At 41.0% G+C, this 23,677-nt stretch overlaps 3 protein-coding genes and 1 pseudogene across 4 annotated transcripts in view; 3 read left to right on the top strand and 1 right to left on the bottom strand.

Moving 5' to 3' along the window:
* The window catches only part of LOC146463576 (uncharacterized), a 139,013-nt gene that overhangs the window by 98,603 nt on the left and 16,733 nt on the right, over window positions 1–23,677 (top strand). The window lies entirely within an intron of this gene.
* On the top strand, window positions 11–4,199 carry LOC146463582 (uncharacterized). The gene is made up of 3 exons (XM_085084393.1): window positions 11–275; window positions 560–1,246; window positions 1,792–4,199. Exons 1-3 carry the CDS (start codon window positions 11–13, stop codon window positions 2,937–2,939), a joined length of 2,100 nt encoding a protein of 699 aa, XP_084940519.1. The 3' UTR covers window positions 2,940–4,199.
* Window positions 4,615–22,110, bottom strand: LOC146463580 (uncharacterized; annotated as a pseudogene). Its single transcript, XR_014856902.1, has 14 exons — window positions 22,089–22,110; window positions 21,197–21,280; window positions 20,975–21,123; window positions 14,518–14,643; window positions 14,188–14,370; window positions 13,090–13,331; window positions 12,173–12,272; window positions 11,773–11,919; window positions 11,315–11,511; window positions 10,050–10,277; window positions 9,058–9,152; window positions 8,500–8,648; window positions 7,077–7,141; window positions 4,615–5,764 (listed from the first exon to the last, which is right to left on the bottom strand). The product of XR_014856902.1 is annotated as an uncharacterized LOC146463580 (transcript).
* On the top strand, window positions 16,145–19,101 carry LOC146463581 (uncharacterized). Its single transcript, XM_085084341.1, has 3 exons — window positions 16,145–16,409; window positions 16,716–17,321; window positions 17,881–19,101. Exons 1-3 carry the CDS (start codon window positions 16,145–16,147, stop codon window positions 19,017–19,019), a joined length of 2,010 nt encoding a protein of 669 aa, XP_084940467.1. The 3' UTR covers window positions 19,020–19,101.

The raw sequence follows: 23,677 nt of genomic DNA, 5'->3' as shown, positions 1-23,677 counted from the left end.
AGCGACAACAATGAAAAAACAAGATCAAGAAGAGAAGCGTACAGACAGATTCCGCAGCTTGTGTTCCATGTCTGGCTTGCTGTTGTCTGTTGTGTGTTGCATCGCACTTATTCACATGGAACTCAGAATACAAGGACATCATCGACTGATATCACACTTAGTAACAACATGTGATCAGTTAGAAACACAAATCCTTCGTAAAGTACAAAAGAATTACGGAAGATGGAAAGATGATCAAGGCAGCCATTCTAAAGGTCAATGGCGGGAGACAAGAGGTAAGTTTTGCTCCTGTCGTTGGCATTTTCAAAACATTTTAATTTCACAATGTACCGGTATACCTGGCTGTCTTTGAACTCGATTTACTTTCTCACACACTTATGCAAACATTTGTAACCTAAAATTTCATTTTTATCGACCTTATTCAAACAGAAACTTGGAGAATTGTGGCTCTCAGCCAAGATAGCGTGACAAATATTTGAACCTTGGCTCGGTTTATAGTAAAAATGTCTCAGTTTATCTCTCTTTATTTTGTGTCTTATATTAATTTTAAATGTTCAAGGTGATAAAGCCATCTGGTCAAGACAAAAACGCGCTTCACCCGATGATTCACAGCAATCTGTCCAAACAGCTTCCGAAGTAAAACTGTTGATCAAACAAGAGCTTCGTCTGCTGCAAAACCAAATCTGTGCCAGAGATGAAACGCTCTGCCGCTCAGGACCAAAGGGTAACGCAGGACGACGGGGGAGACCCGGGCCAGAAGGACCCCCTGGGAAACATGGACCAGTAGGGCCTCAAGGACCAACGGGAATAAAAGGTGATCTCGGAGTACCGGGTGAACCTGGTCCCGCGGGACCAAGGGGCCCACCGGCGATGAAAGGCGCCAAAGGCGATCTCGGGGTGCCGGGCGAGCCTGGTCTCGCGGGACCAAGGGGCCCACGGGGGGTGAAAGGCGCCAAAGGTGAGCCGGGCCAGTCCATCGTGGCTCCTTTTCTGGTGCAGCGTCCAGTTGGAACGAGAGCCAATGAAAGTCAAACAGCCATCTTGAAATGTACAGCAGATGGTAATCCACCTCCAAAGGTCACGTGGTCTAAGCTGAATTCTTCACTTCCGGTTGGACGTCACGTGATCGAGCCCAGTGGCGCTCTGATTGTGAAGAACGTTAGACCTGGAGACGACGGAGTTTACAGCTGCAGAGCTGAAAATTTGTTGGGAAGCGTCAACGCCACAGCTCAACTAACTGTTCAATGTAAGTTAATCAGTCTGTTTTTGTCTCGTTTCAGTCATTTCTGCCAATTGCGCTTTTTTCCTAAGCGCTGTTTTGTGTGAAATTTTCAAGTATGTGGTTAAGGACTGCCGTTAGTTACAATATACAATACAATACAATTTCATTTTCGCTCAATACACGAATACATACATAACCAATAACTGAAGCCAACCAGGATATTAACTAAGAACAAATAAAACCTTTTGTTGTCTAGCGTTATAGCCTAGAAGCTGAAGAACTGAATCGGTGATTGTCCAGTTGGCCCCTTTCCATATTAAATTGTCTATCGTTGGAGAGGGGTAGAAGATAGTTCTGGTGATGGTAACAAGGTAATTTATAATTCCAGGTTACTTTGACAACGGGTGAACCAATTAAGATGCAAGTGATCTTATTGTGCACAGGAAGTCACACCCTGTAACCTGATTTTTTTGTTTATCGTAGCAATTTTTCTCCCTCCGTGCGCGTTTACATGAATCTGATCATACTACATTCTGCGTCCAATGTTTTTATGTGTATTTTTACGACAGCCGCTCCTCAGATTTTGTTCTCATCCAAGGACGTTTGGGTACAGGAGGAACAAAACATCACCATCGCCTGCACTGTTACTGGTCAGCCGCAGCCGAGTATCACATGGTCCAAACCATTTGGTGGTTTGCCAGAAGATAGAACAGAAGTAATGAAAGCAAACCTAACGATCTACAAAGTTGAAAAGAAAGACAGAGGAATATACATCTGTAAGGCAGAGAATATTTTGGGATCAACAACAGTCTTGGCTCAACTCATGGTATTTTCTCGTCTGCGATTCAAAGTCCGCCCTCCTCAAGAAGTGACACCTACGATTGGTTCAATTGTCCGTCTGCTGTGTGTGGCCGAGAGTAACCTGAGACCTACAATCACCTGGACAAAGGATGGCAAGTCTTCACTTCCTGCAAATTCAAATGTTTTATGGACCGGAACACTGGTTCTTCAAAACATCAAGAAATCTCACGAGGGATATTACACCTGTAGAGCGACTAACGCACTGACAACAGTAGAAACTAAAGTCAAAATCAATTCTCCAACTCGTCCTCTTTCTTCCTGTTCTGTGATAAAGAAATACGTCAGCAGTGTAAGCGGAAATTACGTCATTGATCCAGATGGCACAGGAGGTCTGGCACCATTTACAGTGCACTGCGATATGACTGACAAGAATGGAGTTGGCGTCACAGTCATCAGTCACAACAGTGAAAGCAGAACGTACGTGCATGGATATAGCAGTCGAGGTAGCTACTCACGTGATATTCGTTACACAGGAGCGAGTCTGTTTCAACTGGAGAGTCTCACCAGAGTCTCTTCACACTGTGAACAGTTCATCAAGTACGAGTGTTATGATTCGGTTTTGTATCTCCACACCAGCAGGCCATACGGATGGTGGGTGTCACGTGATTCTACTAAGATGACGTACTGGGGTGGGGCATCTGTTAGTGGTAAGTGCGCATGCGGGATGACCAACTCATGTGCAGACTCCTCCCGTGGTTGTAACTGTGATAAGAATGATCCTGTATGGCGCGAAGACAGCGGTCTCCTCACTGACAAGACACATCTTCCAGTTAAACAGCTCAGGTTTGGGGATACCACCGGTAGCGAGAAAGGTTACCACACACTAGGAAAACTGAAGTGCTATGGCATAGCATAGACACTCACGCTGTAACGCATTGACTTGAAATTTTTAAAAAAGTTTTTAAGTTGCTACTTTTGACTTCCAGCCTTTGAATTATGTGTCGCGAGTCCCGCGTTTCCACGAAACTTGGACAAAATTTTAGTATTAGTCGTTACACAAAATGGGAAACGAGCCCGTTTTAATGGTGTATGTAGAAATAAGATATTTTTATATGAATGGCCCATTCATAAAAAATATAGTAGAGATATTACAGTGCGACGTGCCTTACCGTGGCCACTCAACGAACCTTTTTTTTTACAAGTTAGCCAATCAGGATACGCGAAATTGATTAACGGTCACGCTTCCTCGCAAAGTCCACCAGGAAAGTGATGCAACAACGAATTAATTGAAAACATGGAAAACGTGTCGCTTTGTATTTTATGATCAAGGAGGAGGATATCCTGATTAGCTAACTTGTAAAAAAAATTTGTTGGGTGGCCACGGTAAGGCGCGTCGCACGGTAAAATTGGGTATATGTAATCGCATGAGGCGTAAGTTTCACGTAAATTTTCGAAGTTTTCCCAAATTGCCAGAGTCGCGCTGGGCAGAGGGTAGCTGAAGAAAAATTTGAAAATACAAGTGAACATTAATCCTTATTTCTACGAGGATTCATTATAATAACGTGTTTATAACATAGAGGGAAAATGTTTCTTAAAACCATCGAGGCACGTCGTAAAACAGTCAGCCAAGTTTGTCCAAAACGAATTATGCGTCTCTAGTATAAAAACGGCCAATATCTCCTCCACGTAAATATAAATTTCTCCTCCCCGCCAATGGTTATGGGTAAGCGGGGGGGGGGGGGGGGGAGGGGGGGAAGAGGGGGTTCCCCTTTATCACTCCCCTTTAATAACCCTGTCCGTTTTGAACATCAAACCCGCCACCGGGCAGATAAGTAAATGGTCCCGGGTGTTATTGAGTTCGACGTTGGAAGAACGTACTCCTAATATGGTTAGGAGTCGAGATTGTATGGGAACCCGTTTATTGCTGGAATAAATGGATGGATCTTGGGAAGCGTATCTGGCATCCCCCCAGATTTTTTTGAAGGGGCTGATGACATCACAAAGAAGAGAGAGCCTGGGATCGAGACCATCGGACGCACTCCCTAATCTTTGATTATTACAAGTTTAAGTTAATATTACCAATATTCTACTGTTCTGTACATGCTATGTAACACTTACCTGGGTGCAAATTCACCATTAAAGCATAAAAACAGTAAAACAGCAAAGTGCCACAAAATTGTCATTCAAGTTTTACATCTTTTAGGTTTTCATCTACAAAATCAATAGACACAAACCTTGCAAGGCAAAATAAACAGCACCACAGGAAAGAACTGCTCGCTAGCTTTCATTTGAATGGTCATATTCTAGGATTTCATCTACGGACAACACGTTAGAACTACCCTGTACAACATAATAAACAGTACCACAGGAAAGTACTGCTCAGTAGCTTTCATTTGAATGGTCACACTTAAGGATTTCATCCACAGACTCACAAGTTAGAACCGCTTTGTACAGTGCAATAATAATACAGTTAAAAAGTCCGGATAAAACCGCAAAATGATACTTAAATACAAAGCACATTTGGATCTCTCTAATGATTAAAAATAATTAAAATAATCAGCAACCTCCTTCATGACTTCTCTATTGAATCACAGCTTTTATTTAAACGATTTAGGGCACATTCTGATAAGACAATTCTAGATATTCTTATTCCGGTTCAGTAATACCAAAATACCTAAATGAACTCATCTAGAACAGAGGTAGGTTTCTTCTCCTTGATAGTATCTTTCTTGTCTGTCTTGTCAATCTGCTTGTTTTGCTTTTTTATCTCTACAACTTTTTACTTTCTTCACAGTTTTATCCACTTTCTCACTTTTTCCAAAACCTCTAGAAGAACTAGTTGACAAAAATTCGTCCAAAAGTGACGCAGAAATAACCAAATTATCATCAACAGATGAATCATGAAATTCAACCGCGTGGTCCTTGTTCCATTCCAACGCTGATAAACTACAGTTTTCGTCTTCTGTTTGTAGTTGATTCCTTTGATTAAGTTGACAGTCCTTCGCTTCAGTTCTACAGTTTCTCGGATTTACATCACTAACACCATCTTCGATTCTGTTCAAAGGGTTGAAAGAATGTTTGGTTTCAATCACATGGGACGGTACTTTTCTTTTCTTTTTCTTGAAAAGAAGCTGTCGAACAACTTTGATTTCTAACGTGCAAATCATCTGCCATTGCCCAGCCGATTAATTTCACGTCTCTCGAGATTTGCTTCATAAGTCGCATCTTTCCCAGGCAATTTCACCTTCGTTCTATGCTTCTTCAAATTTCCTTTAGACTTCTTGCGTACTTCATGGCTTTCGTCTGCTCGAGTTTGCTCCAATGACCGCTTAGCACGCTTCAAATCTTGTCTCTCGTTGTATGCAGCGACCGCAGACCTCTCTGAACCAGCCGTAAAGCAGGACAGACCAGATAAAACCGGACTTTTGTCCACATAAATGCGCTTCAGCATCTCCCACAGTGACGCTATTCGCGACGACAACCTTGGCAAGATCTATTTCCGAAGAAAAGCCGAGTTGATCCGACATTTCCCGAAAATGTTGCCGACGAATTCCACGGGGGGTTGACCCAATAAAAACAGTACTACTACCAATTTTTTCAACAGTGACGTCACGGCCAGTTTTCAAGGGTCTGAAAAGTCGTGGAAAAAAGCCGTTTGGTTGACCACTCGTGTCAGCTTTATTTAAACAAGTACATTTGCTACATATTTTCTCTTCTCTGTGATATAAATGACAAAAGTAGCTGGGAGTTCAGAGAATACTTTGTGACAATCTAGCAAAACACTAAGTATCAATCTTGTGATCGACTAGCATCTTATCAAGAGTGACGTAGTAATACTCCTTATTTCTTTAATAATTTCACAGAAATTGACCGCGTCGGACTGGGTACTAACCCATACCAGTGCGAAACAGTAAAGACTCTTGTTCTGTTGAGTCTCCTTATTTTTCTGATGTGTTTTGTCCGACATTATGCATACTTAAGCCAGACGTTTAAGCCAACGACTTCAATTTAGTTTGCCTCGCTATTTTCGTGTGTTTGGTCGCACGAATAAAACCAATAAATTAACCAAAACAGATACGGTAGAAAACACAGATTGTCAAAAATCAGGCAATAAAATTATAAACAGATTATTGGGAGAGGAATGTGAAGCACACTGTGATATGACAATGGGTCATTTTGATAAAAAGAGTTTAAAAAAAACCCAAAACCTTCAAAACCCAGTACTCCACCTCTCCAAACAAGACGTCTCAGACCTCCTCCAAGTCACGCTAAACAACATGTACTTCTCCTTCAGAGATCAAGTTTTTCGCCAAAGAGAAGGCCTACCTATGGGTTCTAGCATTTCAGGCATATTGGCCATCATATTTATGGATAAACTTGAATCCATCACCCTGTCCTCGCACCTAATGATAAACCCTTACAAGAGATATGTGGACGACATCTATCTCCAAACGACTAATGAAGAAACAGGTGACCACTTTCACAACATAACAAACAATGCGCACCCTAACTTGAAATTTGAAATCGAAAAACCAGAAAGAACACCGAATGGCCTGTCACTGTTATCAAAGTCACCATATATCACAGGACGGCAACAGCCCTTTTGAATTCTACAGAAAGCCAGCCAAGAAACCACTATTTGTCCACTATCAATCAGCCATGCCAACCACATCCAAACTCAACTTCATTTGCAACGAGAGAAAACGCATTGAAGACAGATGCTCCTCAAATATATCTACAAAACAACACCTAAACACTTTCGATGACATCCTTCGCCTTAACGGTTATCCAGGAAGGAAACATATCAAGGAAACTGTCAGCCTGCCGGCACGGAGTGCTCGTACCTTAAGATCCCTTACATTTCTGAACGACTCAATCAAAGGATCACTAAGATTTTTAGAAAGGAAAACATCCCAGTACGCATTGCCCACAAGTCCTACACGCTCAGACATGCCCTATCCAACACCTCCACGGAGCGCAAATGCACTAGAGACAAATGCCCTATCGCTAACACCGGATTGTGTTTACGAAGAAATGCAGTGTACCAGCTCACGCGCAACAGCTGCGGTCAACAATACATTGGTAGCTCTCACCAAGGTCATCACTTTCATCGCTTGTCTGTGACAAAAAAACAATACGTCATTGATGAGTTGCTTTGAACCTCATTATGAAAGCGAGGCTTCATGCATTGCTCTTAAATAAAATTAGTTTTCATTCATATGCAAACAAAACTAATTTTCACACGATAAGCTTTGCACTTAGCCTTACTTTCATAATGAGGATCAAAGCAACTCGAAAATGGCCTATTAGCGAGAAATTTACAACAACAACGAGGAGTTGGCTACGTTTGGGTCGATACCGAACCGCCAAACTTTTTAAAATTTCTAAAAGTTGTAAACTTTTTTGCACGTGTCCAAAAAACGTTCACGACGTCTATAACGCCTATATTGTATCAGTCATTGCCGATACTCGGACAATGTCATCAAATATCAGGGCCGTACATAGCGCGGGGGCAGAGGGGGCAGCTGCCCCTCGCCAGGAAAACTCAATTTAGTTTTTCTGACATAGTTTGCTGAGCTATATCTTATAGCTATACTGCTCCGAAATCACACGAAAATCGACTAATTTGACTGAAAAAATCTTCCTTTAATGTGAATTCCAAATAATTGTTTTGGAAAATCTTTCCACGTAAAAGCCAGTACGGGTTTTCTTATGAAAATAATGATTTTATAATTTGGGCTCGGCTCGTGGCATAGAATTTAAGAGGGGGGGGGGGGGGGGGGTAAATAAAGACTGACGCTACGCGACTCCCTGGTGCGTGTTTTAGCCTTTTTAAATCTAGCTTGCACGAGTATGTTTTTTTTTTTTTCAGAGCTAAATTGGTCTTTAAAGGCCTACGCTACTCTCAAGTATTTGTAGCGGGTTTGAAGGATTTTATAGAGCCTTGGATTTGACCATCGTATGTTCAACATCACAGGTCATTTGTGCCTGATGAGTTTTGATTTCCTCCTAATCTGTGTGTTCAACGACGGTGTACATAGGGCATTTCAGCTGGGTTTGGTTTGGCTCATTTAACTGCGTAATAATTTTAACTGTCTTTCTTATTGAGATATGGCAATGTTTGGTTCAAGCTAAATAAGGTGTTTATGCCATAACTGAAAAATCATGACAATTTAAGGCAAAACGCATCAGTGTGTTTTGTCTCCTCTAAAGGTCTTAGAGACAACTTTCTGGGTATGTGTGTAGGGGTGAAAACAAAACGTCCAACTAGAAACCCTGTCTGTATACGGGTGTGCGGAGTTTGCCCCCTCAGACAAAAAATCCTACGTAAGGCCCTGAATATCATAACATTTTAGGAGGTTTGGAACTAACGTTAACGACTTGACCGACCATCGGGGATTTTAACGAAAACCAGACTTGAGTGTATTTGATGAGGAGATTTTCTGGGGATTGTTTTATCTGAAGTTTTACTGTACCTCCAAAGCAGGAAAACAGTTCGCAGGCTGCTGGGAAAACGGCTTGAGTTCAAACACATCCTGCAAAGCCTGTTTAGACATATGATTTTCCGCTTCACTTGGTCCAACAATGTGTTTGTTCGCATGCGTATAACGAACTCCACAGGATTCTAGAAAGAAAAGCATGGAAGCTACCGTCACGTTACCAAGCAACCTTACTATTGCACGCCACGTCAATTAAAAACTATTCGTGCCACGCACTTTAGATAGGACTGGGTTTGAGTTCCTTCTTATTGGCTAAAGACGGATCTGTATATTTATTCTTTAAAGCCAAAATGTCTGACTGGACTCACCATCGGCTCGTTAATCAACTGAAAAGCAACTTTTATAACGCCATGATACAGATTACAAATAACAAGAAGACAGGCATAATTTGTTTACAGAACGCATAAAACACAAAATATGTTATTATTCACGTTAGCATCGCTTCCAGGGTGTCATAAAATGTTTCATACGCGGATATACAAATGATCAGTCATTAATGCGACTGACATTGAAAGTGATAGTAACACAACCTACCCAGGATTTGCTCAACTCTATTGTCCTTTCTCAATCGCTTTGGTGTTACAATCTTGGTATCAACTTCGATGTTTCGAGCATGCTTTCCAGGAAACCTGAGCAATCAAAAAACAGGATGATTGTAAGAGTGTGAGTCAGAAGATCACCAACACTGTAATTCAATATTTTTGTGATGTCATTGTGTCAAAAGCCAGAGCCAATCAAGTGTGACATAAGCAAACTGAAAGCTGTAACGGTATTTAAAATACGTGTTCATGGTGAAAATCCGCCATGCAAAGAGGGAACGAAGACGGCAAAAAATTCAAGGTTGGACGAGAAAAAGTTCAAAACACCTGGAAAAGCAATGAATTGTAAATTTGAGATACTAGCGAAAAGATTTTTCCTTTTAAATTGGAGCGATCTACAGCTCTGCTAGATAGCGTGGTACCGCGTTTTAATTTGCATATCTTTCCCTGCAGTCTATGCGGACTTTCACAGGGATTAAAAGACAAATGTATGGAAAATTAACAACGCAATTACACTCTTTAGCTTTCTACCATTGAGTGACACGTTCTCGCGTTGTCTAAAAAGGCGTTCCAGTAGCATGGGAGGGTGATGAGTTGTTTTATTATCAGAGAAAACTTTAGACCAAGTCTACGAGCACTCCCTTCTTCCACTCAGGAACAGACAAGTGACGAAAACACTCGAGCACACGTGAAACTCACCAGACGCGTGGAAACACGTCCCGCGGGTTAGGAGAAGAGTTCTCACTCACAGGACCCGTTTTCACGTGGCTGGCACTGGCTCTCGCGTGTTCGTCTCGCTTGATTTCTCTAATATTTTCTGGATGTACTCTAATATAACCCAGAAGCTAAGACCCAATCAGATCACAGGGTTACTCAAACCCAGGAGTTGCGGCTTTCAATTGAGAAAAAGCAAACGAAACTCGAGATTACTGTCGACACTAACTTGAAAACCACGCTTTAAGTACCAAGACATTTTAGTATCCTCACCTTCGCAACCGGCTTCGACCTTCTTTCAAGATTTTACTCGTCTCTGTCACCACACCTTTCGCTGATTTTCGTTTATCTATCGATCTGGTGAACAAACTCTCATCAGAATCCTCTTCCTTGCTCGACGAAGTTGTAATTTCAGATACGTTTTCCTCGCTCCTTGCTGACTGTTCTCTATCATCTGCGAAACAATCGCTGACCGTTCCAAATTTTATCCCGCGAATTAAACTAGCAGTAGGCGGAATCCTGTCATAACATTCCTTCACTCTTTTCTTTCATTCTTCCTCGTCTTTTTCTTAATATTTGTGAAGCAATTGTTTGAACTACCGCGTTCAAAGTCTTCATCTTCGCTTAAACTTGATTCTTCCATCGCAGTTGGTGGAATCACAATTTCGGGATCAACTGTTCCAAAACCCACCCCACTCTCTCCTCCCTTAATTCGTTTGTGGTTCTTAGTTAGACTCTCTGGTTCAATGACGTCATCTTCATAGTTGAAGAAATCTTATAAAGTCACCGGCCTTCGAGAAGCGAAATTGTTGGAAAATTCCATCAAGTTTGGTGGAGCACTTTTGGAGTTGGCTTCCAAAACCAGTTAGAATGTCTTCAACATCACTGAACGACGCTGTATCATTGTCAAGAACCCTTAAAGTACCCCTAACCCTTCACTTTGTTTTCTTTTGGTAGATTTCCATATCATTCAAGAACTCATTTTCGAAAAAAATTTTGAGAAATATTGAATCCTTTTGTTTTTTTTACGAGCGCTAGAAGTGAAGGCAGTCTTGTCGATATTTTCACCTATCGTTCGCATTAGTCCCCCACTCGGCCAAATGTGTCCAAATATGGAGCGTGACGTAAGAAAAGGACATCGTGCAAAAATATCCGAAGATTCGCGGTAATACTTCAATTGTAAACAGAGAAAATGGTTGAAAAATGTGTGGTTTTTGGATGCAGCAACTCTCGAAATGTAGAGAAAGGAATCAGCATGCATAAGATTCCTTCTGAATCCTTCTGGTGTCCTTTTCTTACGTCACAGCTAAGAAAGTGTAAAATATTGGACGCTTCTCATTGGCTCGTTCCTAATGAGCTCACGAGACAAAAATGTGTCCAGCGGGGCTAAAAGGGCGCAAAAATTTTAAAATTTCAGTAACTTTTAGCGCAAGTAAAAAAAAAAAGGATTCAATATTTCTAAAAAATGTTTTCGAAAACGAGTTCTTCACCGATATGGCAATCTACCAAAAGAAAACAAATTGAAGGGTTAGGGGCACTTTAAAGTCTCCCGCTGATCAATTCGTACTCCTTTCATCTGATTACTCGTGTTGTTGAAATCTTTTCCAAGCTTATCACCGACACTTCTGGGGTTAGAGAGAACATGTTCGTCATCATCGATAAACTGCGATGCCAGTTCTTCCAGGTTATATGGGTCTTCATCTTCTTTCTGGTTTACGCCGGGGTTGCCGGTTACCTGACAAAGAAATTAAGGTGATCAACAAACAGTTTCTCTTTACAATAACAATAATTGGTGAGGGTGGGCCGATACTAGTTTTTCCACATCGATCCGATACCAGCACGACATCTGCCGATATTTGGCATTCTTTTCGATATCGGAATCGATATTGTGACGTTATCATCTATGTATTGTGTTGTGACATCATTGTTAAAGGCAGTGGCCAGGCTATAAACCAATGGAAAACGCCTAAGCTGCCCAGTTCTGTGTTCTCTAGACGATGTCCTTGGCCAGGCTGGCACCTTCCGCGCGGTAGGAGAACATATTTTCAAGTCCAAACAGCACGCCTTTTCCATCCTTGTCTCCTTCCACTCCAGTGAAATACCTTCTCTCGTTACTTCCTTTAACAGCAATGTTGGCCAGTTGATGTGAGAAAACCAAGGAAAAATTAAATCTCACCGTAACGGAAATTTAGCGAGACTGATGTGGTGTTTGTGTAAGCAAGAGTCTTAAATAACGACTTAAATCAAGAGAAAGTACCTAGATTCTGAGTAATACAAAAATTTATTTACATGGGATTGATCAAATAGAGAAGCATAATTTCCTAAATATAACAAGGATAATATTAAAGAATATTAAGTAAAGGGGTTACAAGGGAAGCAAGGGGACATCAGTTAACCTGTTTGTAAACTTGTCTGAGGTGAATCATTTCTTCAATTGTTCCTGAGGATATCAAACGATACACTCGAACGTCCCGTCTTTGGCCGATACCATACGCTCTGAAAAAAAAAACAAACAAAAAAAAAAAACACATTGAATGCTAGGCCATTAGCTGTATCAAAACAACACAAATCAAAGCGATATTTTATAAAACACTTAACAATACAAAACGCAAAACTGAAACAACAGCTATAACAAGTTCTTACATAAAAACGAAACGTTTTTGACAATACTCGCTTTAAACTTAGTTGAAAACGCTTTTTTTTCACGTGAAATTTGTAAGTGCTTTTGCTTCTTTAACAAACTTTTTATTGTGTTTTGTATCCAAAAAAGCCACCGTAAATTACCTTGGCAACAGAGTTGATAACTAAAGGTAATTAGGCAATTGTTAGTAGATTCGAGTGCTGACGGTTCGAGCGTTAGCTTTAATTCAGGGCGAATCGAAGACGAAGGGCTAACGCTCCAAACGTCAGCACTGGAATCTCTTTTCTTACCTTATCAAATTAAACATACTTTAAAAAGTGGCCACTCTCTGTTTCTCTTTTACTTTTTTATGCTTTTAGTTCTGTGTGACGGAACACCGATTTTTACATAAGCTGATCTAAACGAGCTACGTTAATTAAAGGACCACGCATCAGGCCCCAGTTGTTCAAAGAGCGGATAAGGCGCTACCCAAAGGATGAAGTGTGTTGGTTGGAGAACATTTTATTCGCTGGATAGCAATTTATCCACTGGATAGAGTTATACACTCTTTGAACAACCGGGAACAGAATTATAAAAGTTTGAAAACAAAATCAGGTTTGGGCAGGCGAGACACGCGTTTGAAGACAATTTTTAGGTAATTTTATCACTGTTCACATCAATCTTCTCACTCACCTGTCCTGGGCTTGTAAATCGCTGGATGGATTCCAGTTTGGGTCAAGTATGATCACCACATTGGCTCCAGTAAAGTTCAGTCCCAGACCTCTCGCCTTGGTGGAAATCAAACAAAGAGAGATACTGGGGTGGAGGTTGAAGTCTCGCACAAGGCGTGTTCTGTCAGCAGGTTTGGTTCGTCCGTCCAACCGGCTATATACCAGTCCTTTACTGATCACAAATTCTTCTAGAATATTGAGAAGCTGGAAAAAAGGTCAATGATACTGATAGCAAAGTTAATCGCTTGTCTTACGATTGCGTCGCTTAATGTGAATGTCAATGTTTCCCCCACTGTACTACAGGTCTTGTTTAGATGGTGTTAAAATACGATATAAAATACAACTAGTAATAATCAAAGATTAGGAAGTGCGTTCGATGATCTCAATCCCAGGCTTTCTCTCCTTTGCCAAGTTAGTGATGATGTCATCCGCCCCTGCAAAATCTGCGGGGGATGCCAGATACACGTCTAAAGATCCAATCATTCAATAAACGTTCTCCCATACAATCTCGACTCCAATCTGTATTAAGAGTGCGTCCTTTCTTCGTCGAACGCAATAAAACAATGTAAAATAAGTTAATAAGTTAATGGTAATTTCAGTGGCGCAACCACAAAGTGGCCTTTCTTCCACTGTTTCCATGTCGAATTTGAATTTGGAAATGTCATTTTTTGTGGTGGAAGGAAAATCAGAGAACCGGAGAAAAACCGTTGGGGCAAAGACGAGAACCAACAACAACCTCAGCCCACATATGGCGACAGCTCCGGGAATCGAGCCCGGGCAAAACTGGTGGGAGGCAAGTGCTCTCACCACTGCGCCATACCTGCTCCCCTAATATTTTCAATCTTTTAATTCTTTCCCTTTCAAAAAGCTGGAAAAAATAAAACTGATGCGTAAATATCTAGATGTATCACCCAGTTTTTCGCTTAAGTAACAATTTTCCTCCTTTATCATATCAAATCCACAAATACCTGACCACTCGTCAAATTTGATACGCCGCACGAGACTGAACAGCTAGCCTTCAAACCTCAAATGCTTTATATATTCGCTTTGAGATACAAACCTGTGTTGATCGTGAAAATAGAAGTACTTTGCTGCGTTCCTCGTGAAACATTCCCATTAGTTTTTCTAGTACTTTCATTTTGCCACAGTACTTTGGATCAGACAGCAATTCAAACCACGACAACTCCGTGCAACCTGAAAACTCGGGATATCTGGCAAACACGTGTAAACAAAGATCTTTAGCCTGAGGAAAAAAAAATCAAAGAAACTCAATGAATTAATGTTGACAGCAGAGCTATGTTCGTATTTCACATTACAACGATAAGTTCAAAGAATAGTATTTTGTAAATCAATTGTAAACCGCATTTTTTGTTCGACCACTGGAACCTACCTTTTCTTGTTGGTCCAGTGTTTGTTTAACAGTGGGCGCCAATAATGCGGCGTGATTAACCACTTTTAGAAGCAGCTGAAAAAATCACATGGTTACAGTCTTGATGTCTTCACCATCAGAGCTGAGCTGTTAAGAAAACAACAGATATTAAGAATCACTACACTTCAGAGAACGGAATCCACAGATCCAAAACTTATAACCACCTACGCACAGCATAACAAACCGCACCACAGAAAGGACTGGGGTTTGTAAAGAAACTGTGGTGCTACGTCGGTGGGGAGAAGAAACGCATGTTTGGTTTATCAACAGAGTTGATAACTTGAGGTAAATTGGCCACAGTAAAGAGATTCGATAATAAAGCGTTTACCCTTGTTATTACACGGTCATACAGAAAACAAGAACAAGAAACATTGTTATAGAAGTCTTTAACAATGATTATTGATGAATTGTAACAAGTGTTGGAATTCTTTATTGAGCTTGGTTTTGTGCCCGTGTCCAACCAACAGCTCAGCTTGTAAACTAGGGTGTAAAAGGTTTATTTAAGGACGGTACCTACTAATACAGAACTATTTTTGCGCATTTCATTACTATGCGGGGAAAGTAGATCTTAGCAAGGGCTATTGGATTTTTTTTATCTCTGAAAAATGCACGATTACCCCCAATTTTCTTTTTTAAATAGCATGAGCATTTGCTTAGTCCTACTTTCTCTGCATAGCTTTAAACCGCACAAAAATATCCCTATATTAGCAGGCATCACCAATGGGAAACCCAATTATCTAGAGAAGCGCAGAAAGTATGCGCAGTAACACAACGACCAGTGATGACCACGGCGTGTCTGCAGCGAAACAAATGGAAGCTAACTAGTTTACTAGATTTAATTAATCGCTCCTCGTCCAACTGTTCATTTCTCGTACAATCTATCAGCCTATCTACCGATATAGCAGCCGCCAGAAGGGGTTTATTTACTAAATATATAGATGGCTAATATACCAATAAAAACCCTGAAATTGCATTTTCCAATGATCCAGGTTTTCAAATTAGGATTATATCGACAGACTTAGTAGTAAGAACAAGTACTACACAAAAGTACAGATTAGTCGCCACCACGGTCAAGTTTTAGGTTTTCATCCACAGACTTAAAAAGTAAGAACAACCGTTTGCAGCACGATAAACGGAAACTGAAACTGAAAAATTGTCAGATGGATGACCTTTTCAAAATACTGTAAAGGGAATAAACAGCATCGGTCATTAACCTTTCAAACTACTGAATGGGATATCACCGATCATAAATGACAAATTACCTTTGTATTTCAACAGATATTTTACGGTGACGTGATAAAAGCGTAATCCGACAGTTGTTTTCTTTCTTTAATAATGAACTCGTTTGACCTCAGTAAAACGATTTACTTCCTGTGATAGTGAATCTACAGAACAAGCCCAAACACGATCTGATATATATTGTGGATTCTTAGAAGTTAATCAGTGAACCTCGCACGAAAGGAAAGGACTTACATATCCTAAGCACAAACTACACCACAGTGAACTGATCTGAAGGCCGGCAAAGAAGACGAAAAAGTCCTCTGAAAATATTTTAATCGCAAAGTTTTCCGTGGCAGTCACGACAACAATGAAAAAACAAGATCAAGAAGAGAAGCGTACAGACAGATCCCGCAGCTTGTATTCAATGTCTGGCTTGCTGTTGTCTGTTGTGTGTTGTATCGCACTTATTCACGTGGAACTCAGAATACAGGAACATCATCGACTGATATCACACTCAGTAACAACATGTGATCAGCTAGAGACACAAATCCTTCGTAAAGTACAGCAGAATTACGGAAGATGGCAAGATGATCAAGGGAGCCATTCAAAAGGTCATTGGCGGGAAACAAGAGGTAAGTTTGGCTCCTGTCGTTGGCATTTTAAAAACATTTTAATTTTACAATGTATCGGCATTCTTGTCTGTCTTTAAACTCAGTTTCCTTCAGACAGTTATGCAAAAATTTTTAAGTATAAATTTAAGCTTTCTCGATCTAGCTTAAAAAGGAACTCGGAGAATTGTGGCTCTCAGCCAAGACAGCGTGACAAATATTTGAACCTTGCCTCGGTTTTAGTGAACATTTATCAGTTTATCATTTTTTATCTCTTTCCGTATCAAGAGATTGTTTACACCTTTTAATATTAATTTTTAAATGTTTAAGGTGATAAAGTCATCTGGTCAAGAAAAAAACGCGCTTCACCCGATGATTCACAGCAATCTGTCCAAACAGCTTTTGAAGTAAAACTGCTGATCAAACAAGAGCTTCGTCTGCTGCAAAACCAAATCTGTGCCAGAGATAAAACGCTTTGCCGCTCAGGACCAAAGGGTAACGCAGGACGACGGGGAAGACCAGGAACCCCTGGGAAACATGGCCCAGTAGGGCCTCAAGGAACAATGGGGATAAAAGGTGATCTCGGAGTGCCGGGTGATCCTGGTCCCGCGGGACCAAGAGGCCCACCGGGGATGAAAGGCGCCAAAGGTGAGCCGGGCCAGTCCATCTCGGCTCCTTCTCTGGTGCAGCGTCCCGTTGAAACGAGAGCCAATGAAAGTCAAACAGCCATCTTCAAATGTTCAGCACATGGTAATCCACCTCCTAAGGTCACGTGGTCGAAGCTGAATTCTTCACTTCCGGCTGGACGTCACGTGATTGAGCCCAGTGGCGCTCTGATTGTGAAGGACGTTAGACCTGGAGACGACGGAGTTTACAGCTGCAGAGCTGAAAACGTGTTGGGAAGCGTCAACGCCACAGCGAAGCTAACTATTCAATGTAAGTGATTCAGTATGCCTTTGTCTTCCCAAGCGCCGTATCTTGTGGCATTTTCTAGGGTCTGGTTTTGCGTTCCTATTAATTGCAATATAACTACTATGACAACAGGGACATCGATTAAGATGCGAGTGAACTCAATGTTTCAGATTAACCACAGGACATCAAAAAGGAATATAAGAGCTTGTATGGCATTAAAATTTGATCGGAAATCCAGTAAAAAAAAATACACAAGCCTTTGTTTTCCGCGGACAAGCCGTGTCACTAGAATGTCATGACAAGACTCACGGTCAAAACGTGGGCACGAGTACTAAAATATTCCCGATTCGGGGAACCCTTGTGTAACCTTTGGCTAGCCACAAACTACACACACACCCTCCCGGTAGTGCAGTTTTGTACCAGCCAGCTGTGCATGGTTATGGATTAGCCTGAGTTTTATCTTTATCGGAGCAATTTTTCTTGCTGTATGTGCGTTCGTAAGCCCTGAACAGTGATTCAACCTTTCGTTAATCTGATCATACTATATTTTATCCAATCGGTTTTTATTTTGTGTTTTTGACAGTCGCCCCTCGGATTTTGTTGTCATCCAAGGACGTCTGGGTACAGGAACAACAAAACATCACCATCGTCTGCACTGCTACTGGTCAGCCGCAGCCGAGTATCACATGGTCCAAGGCAATTGTTGATTTGCCAAAAGATAGAACTGAGGTAATGAAAGGAAACCTAACGATCAACAAAGTGGAAAAGAAAGACAGAGGAACATACATCTGTACGGCAGAGAATATTCTGGGATCAACAACAGCCTTGGCTCAACTCACGGTAGTTTCTCGTCTGCGGTTCAATGTCCGGCCTCCTAAAGAGGTGACTCCTTTGATTGGTTCAACTGTCCGTCTGCCGTGTGTGGCCGAGAGTGACCTGAGAACTACAATCAACTGGACAAAGGATGGCAAGTCTCCACTTCAAACAAATTCAAATGTTTTGTGGACTGGAACACTGGTTCTTCAAAACATCAAGAAATCTCACGAGGGATATTACACCTGTAGAGCGACTAATGCACTGACAACAATAGAAGCTAAAGTCAAAATCAATTCCCCAGCGAATGCTGCTTCCTGTTCTGTGATAAGAAAATACGTGAGCAGTGTAAGCGGAAATTACGTCATTGATCCAGATGGCACGGGAGGTCAGGCACCATTTACAGTGCACTGCGACATGACTGACAAGAATGGAGTTGGCGTGACAGTCATCAGTCACAACAGTGAAAGCAGAACGTACGTGAGGGGATATAACAATCCAGGTAGCTACTCACGTGATATTCGTTACACAGGAGCAAGTTTGTCTCAGCTGGGGAGTCTCACCAGAGTCTCTTCACACTGTGAACAGTTCATCAAGTACGAGTGTCATGGTTCCAGGCTGTTTAGAGATGGAATGGGCTGGTGGGTGTCACGTGATTGTACTAAGATGACGTACTGGGGCGGAGCATCTGTTAGTGGTAAGTGCGCATGCGGGATGACCAATTCATGTGCATATCCCCGCTATGGTTGTAACTGTGATAAGAATGATCATGTATGGCGTGAAGACAGCGGTCTCCTCACTGACAAGACACGTCTTCCAGTTAAACAGCTCAGGTTCGGGGATACTGCCGCTAGCAACAACAAAGGTTATCACACACTTGGTAAACTGAACTGCTATGGCATAGTGTGAACAGTGACGTTGTAACATTATTTCCAGAATATTTTTCCAAAAAAGGGGTGGTACGAGAAAGGTAACCCTTTTCAGCTTATCATGTATACAGTCGAACCTCCACTAACGGCCACCTCTCCACAACGGCCACCTCTCTACAACGGCCACATCTTTTTGTCCCGGCGGACAGTCCATACATTAGCTCTTGTTTAAACCTCTCTACAACGGCAACGGCCACTAAAGTGCGTCCCCACTTGCCAAAATAACCTCTCGACAACGGCCAGTACAGTTCTTTTTGGTAAAAACCTTTTTTTATAAACTGATGCAGTAATCGACATTTGTCTTCGGAACATTACGTTTCTGTATCTATTTTTATGACATAAGTACTGTGATTGTTTTTTCCATTTAGATGCTGCAGTAAACATAAATTGTCTATAATAATATAGCGAATGTTACAAACCTTGCTCGTTTCGCCTTGTTAACATTTTGATTCAGAACATTATTTACGTTTTATTGTGTATTTTATCTATATAAATTGTTTAAGATTGGATTGCCATTATAGGCTACAGTAAGCATGAACTTGGCACAATAAACATGTTGTACTTCCCGAAAAAAAGGTGTCATATTACACCCCTACCTCCCCATAACGGCCACCTCTCCACAACGGCCACTTTCTTCTGTCCCCAAGGTGGCCGTTGTGGAGAGGTTCAACTGTATATGCATCTCATAAAGAAGAACAGTTATGTGCAGTATGTTTGACAGAGATACAACGTAGAAAATAATAATTAAAGATGCGGAAATTTGGAAATGTTGGTTTTGAGGATAGGGGAAAATCAGAGTACCAATAGTCAATCTCTCGTAGCAAGGACGAGAACCAACAACAAACTCAACTCACACATGACACGAGTCCGGGATATGAACACCGACCATATTGGTGGGAGGCGAGTACTCTCATCACTGCGCCATCCCTGCTCCCCAAATTCTTATTCGATCCTGTATTAGAAAGGTCAGAGGTCTGTCAGTTGTAAGAGACTATTACATACCACCCCCGTTAAAAAGTAGATTAATATAATCAAAGGTGTGTTGAGGTTGTTACGATAGAGCTAGCAGAAAGCTTAATCATTGTCGCTGACCGCTGACTGTGAACATTCGAGCTCGTAGTTAGTTGAGCGCTAGCTGAGATTCAGTTGTAGAAGAGCAGTTGTCGTCACTAGCAGTAGAGCAAGACAAGTAAAGAAGAAAAGACAATGTAACTCAGCGTTACAGCCTAACATTGTCAGGCGAACCGTTTTGAGCGGGATTCTCTACAAAAGGCTCGTGAAGCCCACTTAACTGACAAGGCCAAGATACTTGAGCCGCTTGGTTTGAATACACGCGGCAAGCTGCACTAGTGAAATTGAATCCATCTAGATATTAACCTATAAGCTTCATCGTTTCATATTTTTTTAAACTTTTATATCAAAGGTTTTTTGTTGCGTACTTGCTCATTTTATTCTTGTACTCCCCGAAGGTTTGATTTCCAAACCGAAAAATCGGGCAAGTTTTATATATGTATATCTAGCTGTTTTGTTTTCGTCTTGTTTTTAATGCCGTAAGGATTAATCTTGCCATCTACAATTTATTATCTCAAGTATTTTACTGATCAAGGTTTGATAGAGGTCCGGCATTTTTCAACGTCTTGTTACTAATCGTTTTGAGAACAGTTTCTTGCCGGCCATGTTATTTAGAAATTACAACCACTAGGTTTGATATTTAGAGTTTTTGTACCCAGTTGTAAACATGCTATTGTAACCCAATCCCTAACTAGTGATATCACTTTTGAACATTTGCAAAATTTAACGCAATTCACTTTTTCAGTGCCATGGTATTTTCTTTAATAAACCATAAACCGTTGTTGTGGTCGTGCAAAATTTAGAGTTTTTAATCTTATTTGTTAGACAATCCGCTTCACATTATCTACATTCTACTGTACTTACCATGTAACAACATTTGCCCCTGTCCACCCCACTGCCACAGTCCCAGGGAAAGTTCTTTTTTCTGATCAATTCCACATCCGGGTTCTGAAGGAGAGTCTGTTACACGTCTTCTTGGAATGACGTCAGCAGACAAAACGCCACCAACTCACCTGGAAAGAGAGAAAAGTAAACCTAAAACTAGACAAACTGGTTTGAAGGTCGCCTTAGCTGTAATGAACGTACCTTTGCTAGGCAGCTGACTTGCTTTTAAGTCTTTCGTGCGACGAAGAAAGAATTTGCCAATTTTATCTTGAAGATTTTTCGATTCTACAAAACAGTAACAACAAAATCCCAAGGCTTAGAAACGACATTCATTGGACATCAGCTTTTGGCAGTGCTCATCCGAAAACTCGCAATAAGATTGCCTATCAAGGAGCGGTGTAATCTTCGATAGACCGCACTCGAAAGCGTACGATTTGAAAATCGTCAAAAGTCCTTGTACTAGAGATAACTACCTTTATTGCCTCAGCATTGAAAAAAAGGAATAAAAATACCTTACTAGCTTTGAAACATCAAAAGGAGTTCAATGGGCAAAAAACGACAAAGAATATTAGGGAACTTAAGCACAGACTCGTTTGAGCCACGGACGGCAACCGGGAAATTGAATTTTTCCCTTTTTGGGGTGTTTTCACGCTATAGCGTTTGTAGCGTCAAGCCACAGTCATCAACAAGAGCTTTTCCTGTCGGTGGTAAGAAGTAAAACCACTTCAAAAAAGGAAACATTCGACTTCCGGTTGCCGTCCGTGGCTCATGAACGTCTGTGCTTAAGCCTCTTAGAAGCAAGACATGTATTTTGTAATCATCCGTCACTTTTAAACTGCATGTACTTTGCCGAGTTCTTTGATTTTTTGTCAGGTGATCACTAGTTTGGGGAAATCCTTTATTTTAGGAGCCTCGTTACCATAGTGATTTATACGAAAATACTAAAGTTAAACATTACTTTCAGAGTCTGTAACTGACACATGGCGGGAAAATTTATTTCTTTTGAGATTTTATTAGCAAACATCACATTTCACCGTTTCTTTCGGGATTGCACTCTTCATGATTTCATATTCAAACATTAAAATACATTTACTTTCAGGCAGGGCCTCTATCATGGACAGCGGGAAAATTATTTCTAAGGGAATTAAGAAAAATTGTCAGATGGATCATCCACGGGCAGCACTCGTAGAGAAATCGATAAAAACAGTTGTAGAACAGTTATGGAAGTGTTGAACGAAAACAGCCTCTATGAAATGACCCCAGAGTTCTTAAAGGTCGCGTCCATTCTTGTCGTCATCCCCCCCAACATCATGCTTAGCGGAGCGGTCCTTCAGCGGTCTCCGGCGCTTAAGGACCTACCTTCGAAGCACGGTGAGGGCAAAATAGGCTGAATAGCCTTGCGATCGTGTGCATTAAGCGCTCTTATGGAAATAAAGTAATTGTCAACAGTATGGAGAAGATTATAAATATTTTTGGACAGTGCCACAGAAAGAAAAAACTTTTTCTTTTAATAACTTTCTAATTAAGATTGAGTAGACTTGTCAATCTAGTAGAGGTCAGAGAGTATGCGAGGTTTGAAAATATTTGTTTTCGGAATTATAATAGTTTCAGTAGACGGGAGAATTGTGAACCCTTTTGTTTTACTCAGTTGCAATTTAAGTGAGTTTATATCTCAATTTGAACGGTTACACATTCGGCCATTGTATAATTTTTTCGGGCAAGAAGATTCCCCCCCCGGTCCGAATGTGCCCGTACACCTATGGAGGGCCGACTTTTTCAAAATACTGTAATTATACCTTATCGTATCTTTTTGATACTCTTCGTTGGCATATCAGGCGAGTTTGATCAACCCATGGTTCGTTTTATGGCGAGAATAAACGAGCCTGAAATGCCACCGAAGCGTACCAAAAAGATACCATTAGGTATATACCATACTCAAATTCAGCCCTAAATCCGATGAGATTTTTAGTAGTTGCGATAATAAAAATTTGTCAGGTGTTTTATTATGTGGCCAGCGAGGAGAATAATACGAGTTAACAAACGGCGTAAAAAGTGATGAATGAAAAATGATTTTACTTTGAGCTTAGTTCAGCGGGCAAAATGGCAAATCGTGGTAGCAAAATATATGCAACCCTTCTCTGCAAAATTATTAAATGCATTTGAAAACGAGAAAATGACACTTCTCGGCAAACATCGCACAGTTGGCGAGCACCCTCCAGTTTAGTTTTCGCGGGAAACTTTCTATTCTTTTCACGACCGGAAAACACAAGCTAAAATTTAAATTACGAGGTTTCTGTTTTACTGGTAAAACTTCTTTTCAGTTTATCGTACGGTAACGTTACTTTACTTGAAAGCAAGCTGTGGTGCCGTATACAGTTTGAAACGTGTGGTAGAGAGATTCACCCTGAGTTTATTCATAATTTTCTCCCTCGCTGAGACGTTTACATATTCCTTCGTGGTTTTCGTTGTTTGGCGTTTTTTGAACTCTCTACCGGGTCTGTTCACTGTGCCCCTGACGAGATTGACAGACCTTCTGAGCAGACGGAGCTTTATTTTGCTTTTGTCACTCTATCCTGTTTGTTAATTATCTTTTTGGTGAGCTCACTAAAATACGTGCGTAAGAATTTTTAATAATTATTTAACATTAAGTAATAAGAACGAAAGCTTGTCGCTTCTCTCTCG

Source organism: Pavona decussata, unplaced genomic scaffold (genome assembly GCF_977016875.1).
Source record: "Pavona decussata unplaced genomic scaffold, jaPavDecu1.1 SCAFFOLD_175, whole genome shotgun sequence".
Lineage (NCBI taxonomy): Eukaryota > Metazoa > Cnidaria > Anthozoa > Scleractinia > Agariciidae > Pavona > Pavona decussata.
The sequence above is the reverse complement of the archived record's forward strand: the minus strand, read 5'-3'. Positions and strand labels throughout refer to the sequence as shown.

Coding starts and splice junctions, on each gene's coding strand:
- LOC146463581 (XM_085084341.1), top strand. CDS start 16,145: ATGAAAAAACAAGATCAAGAAGAGAAGCGTACAGACAGATCCCGCAGC. Junction 16,410..16,715: donor TCATTGGCGGGAAACAAGAG/GTAAGTTTGGCT, acceptor TAAATGTTTAAG/GTGATAAAGTCATCTGGTCA. Junction 17,322..17,880: donor AGCGAAGCTAACTATTCAAT/GTAAGTGATTCA, acceptor TGTTTTTGACAG/TCGCCCCTCGGATTTTGTTG.
- LOC146463582 (XM_085084393.1), top strand. CDS start 11: ATGAAAAAACAAGATCAAGAAGAGAAGCGTACAGACAGATTCCGCAGC. Junction 276..559: donor TCAATGGCGGGAGACAAGAG/GTAAGTTTTGCT, acceptor TAAATGTTCAAG/GTGATAAAGCCATCTGGTCA. Junction 1,247..1,791: donor AGCTCAACTAACTGTTCAAT/GTAAGTTAATCA, acceptor TTTTTACGACAG/CCGCTCCTCAGATTTTGTTC.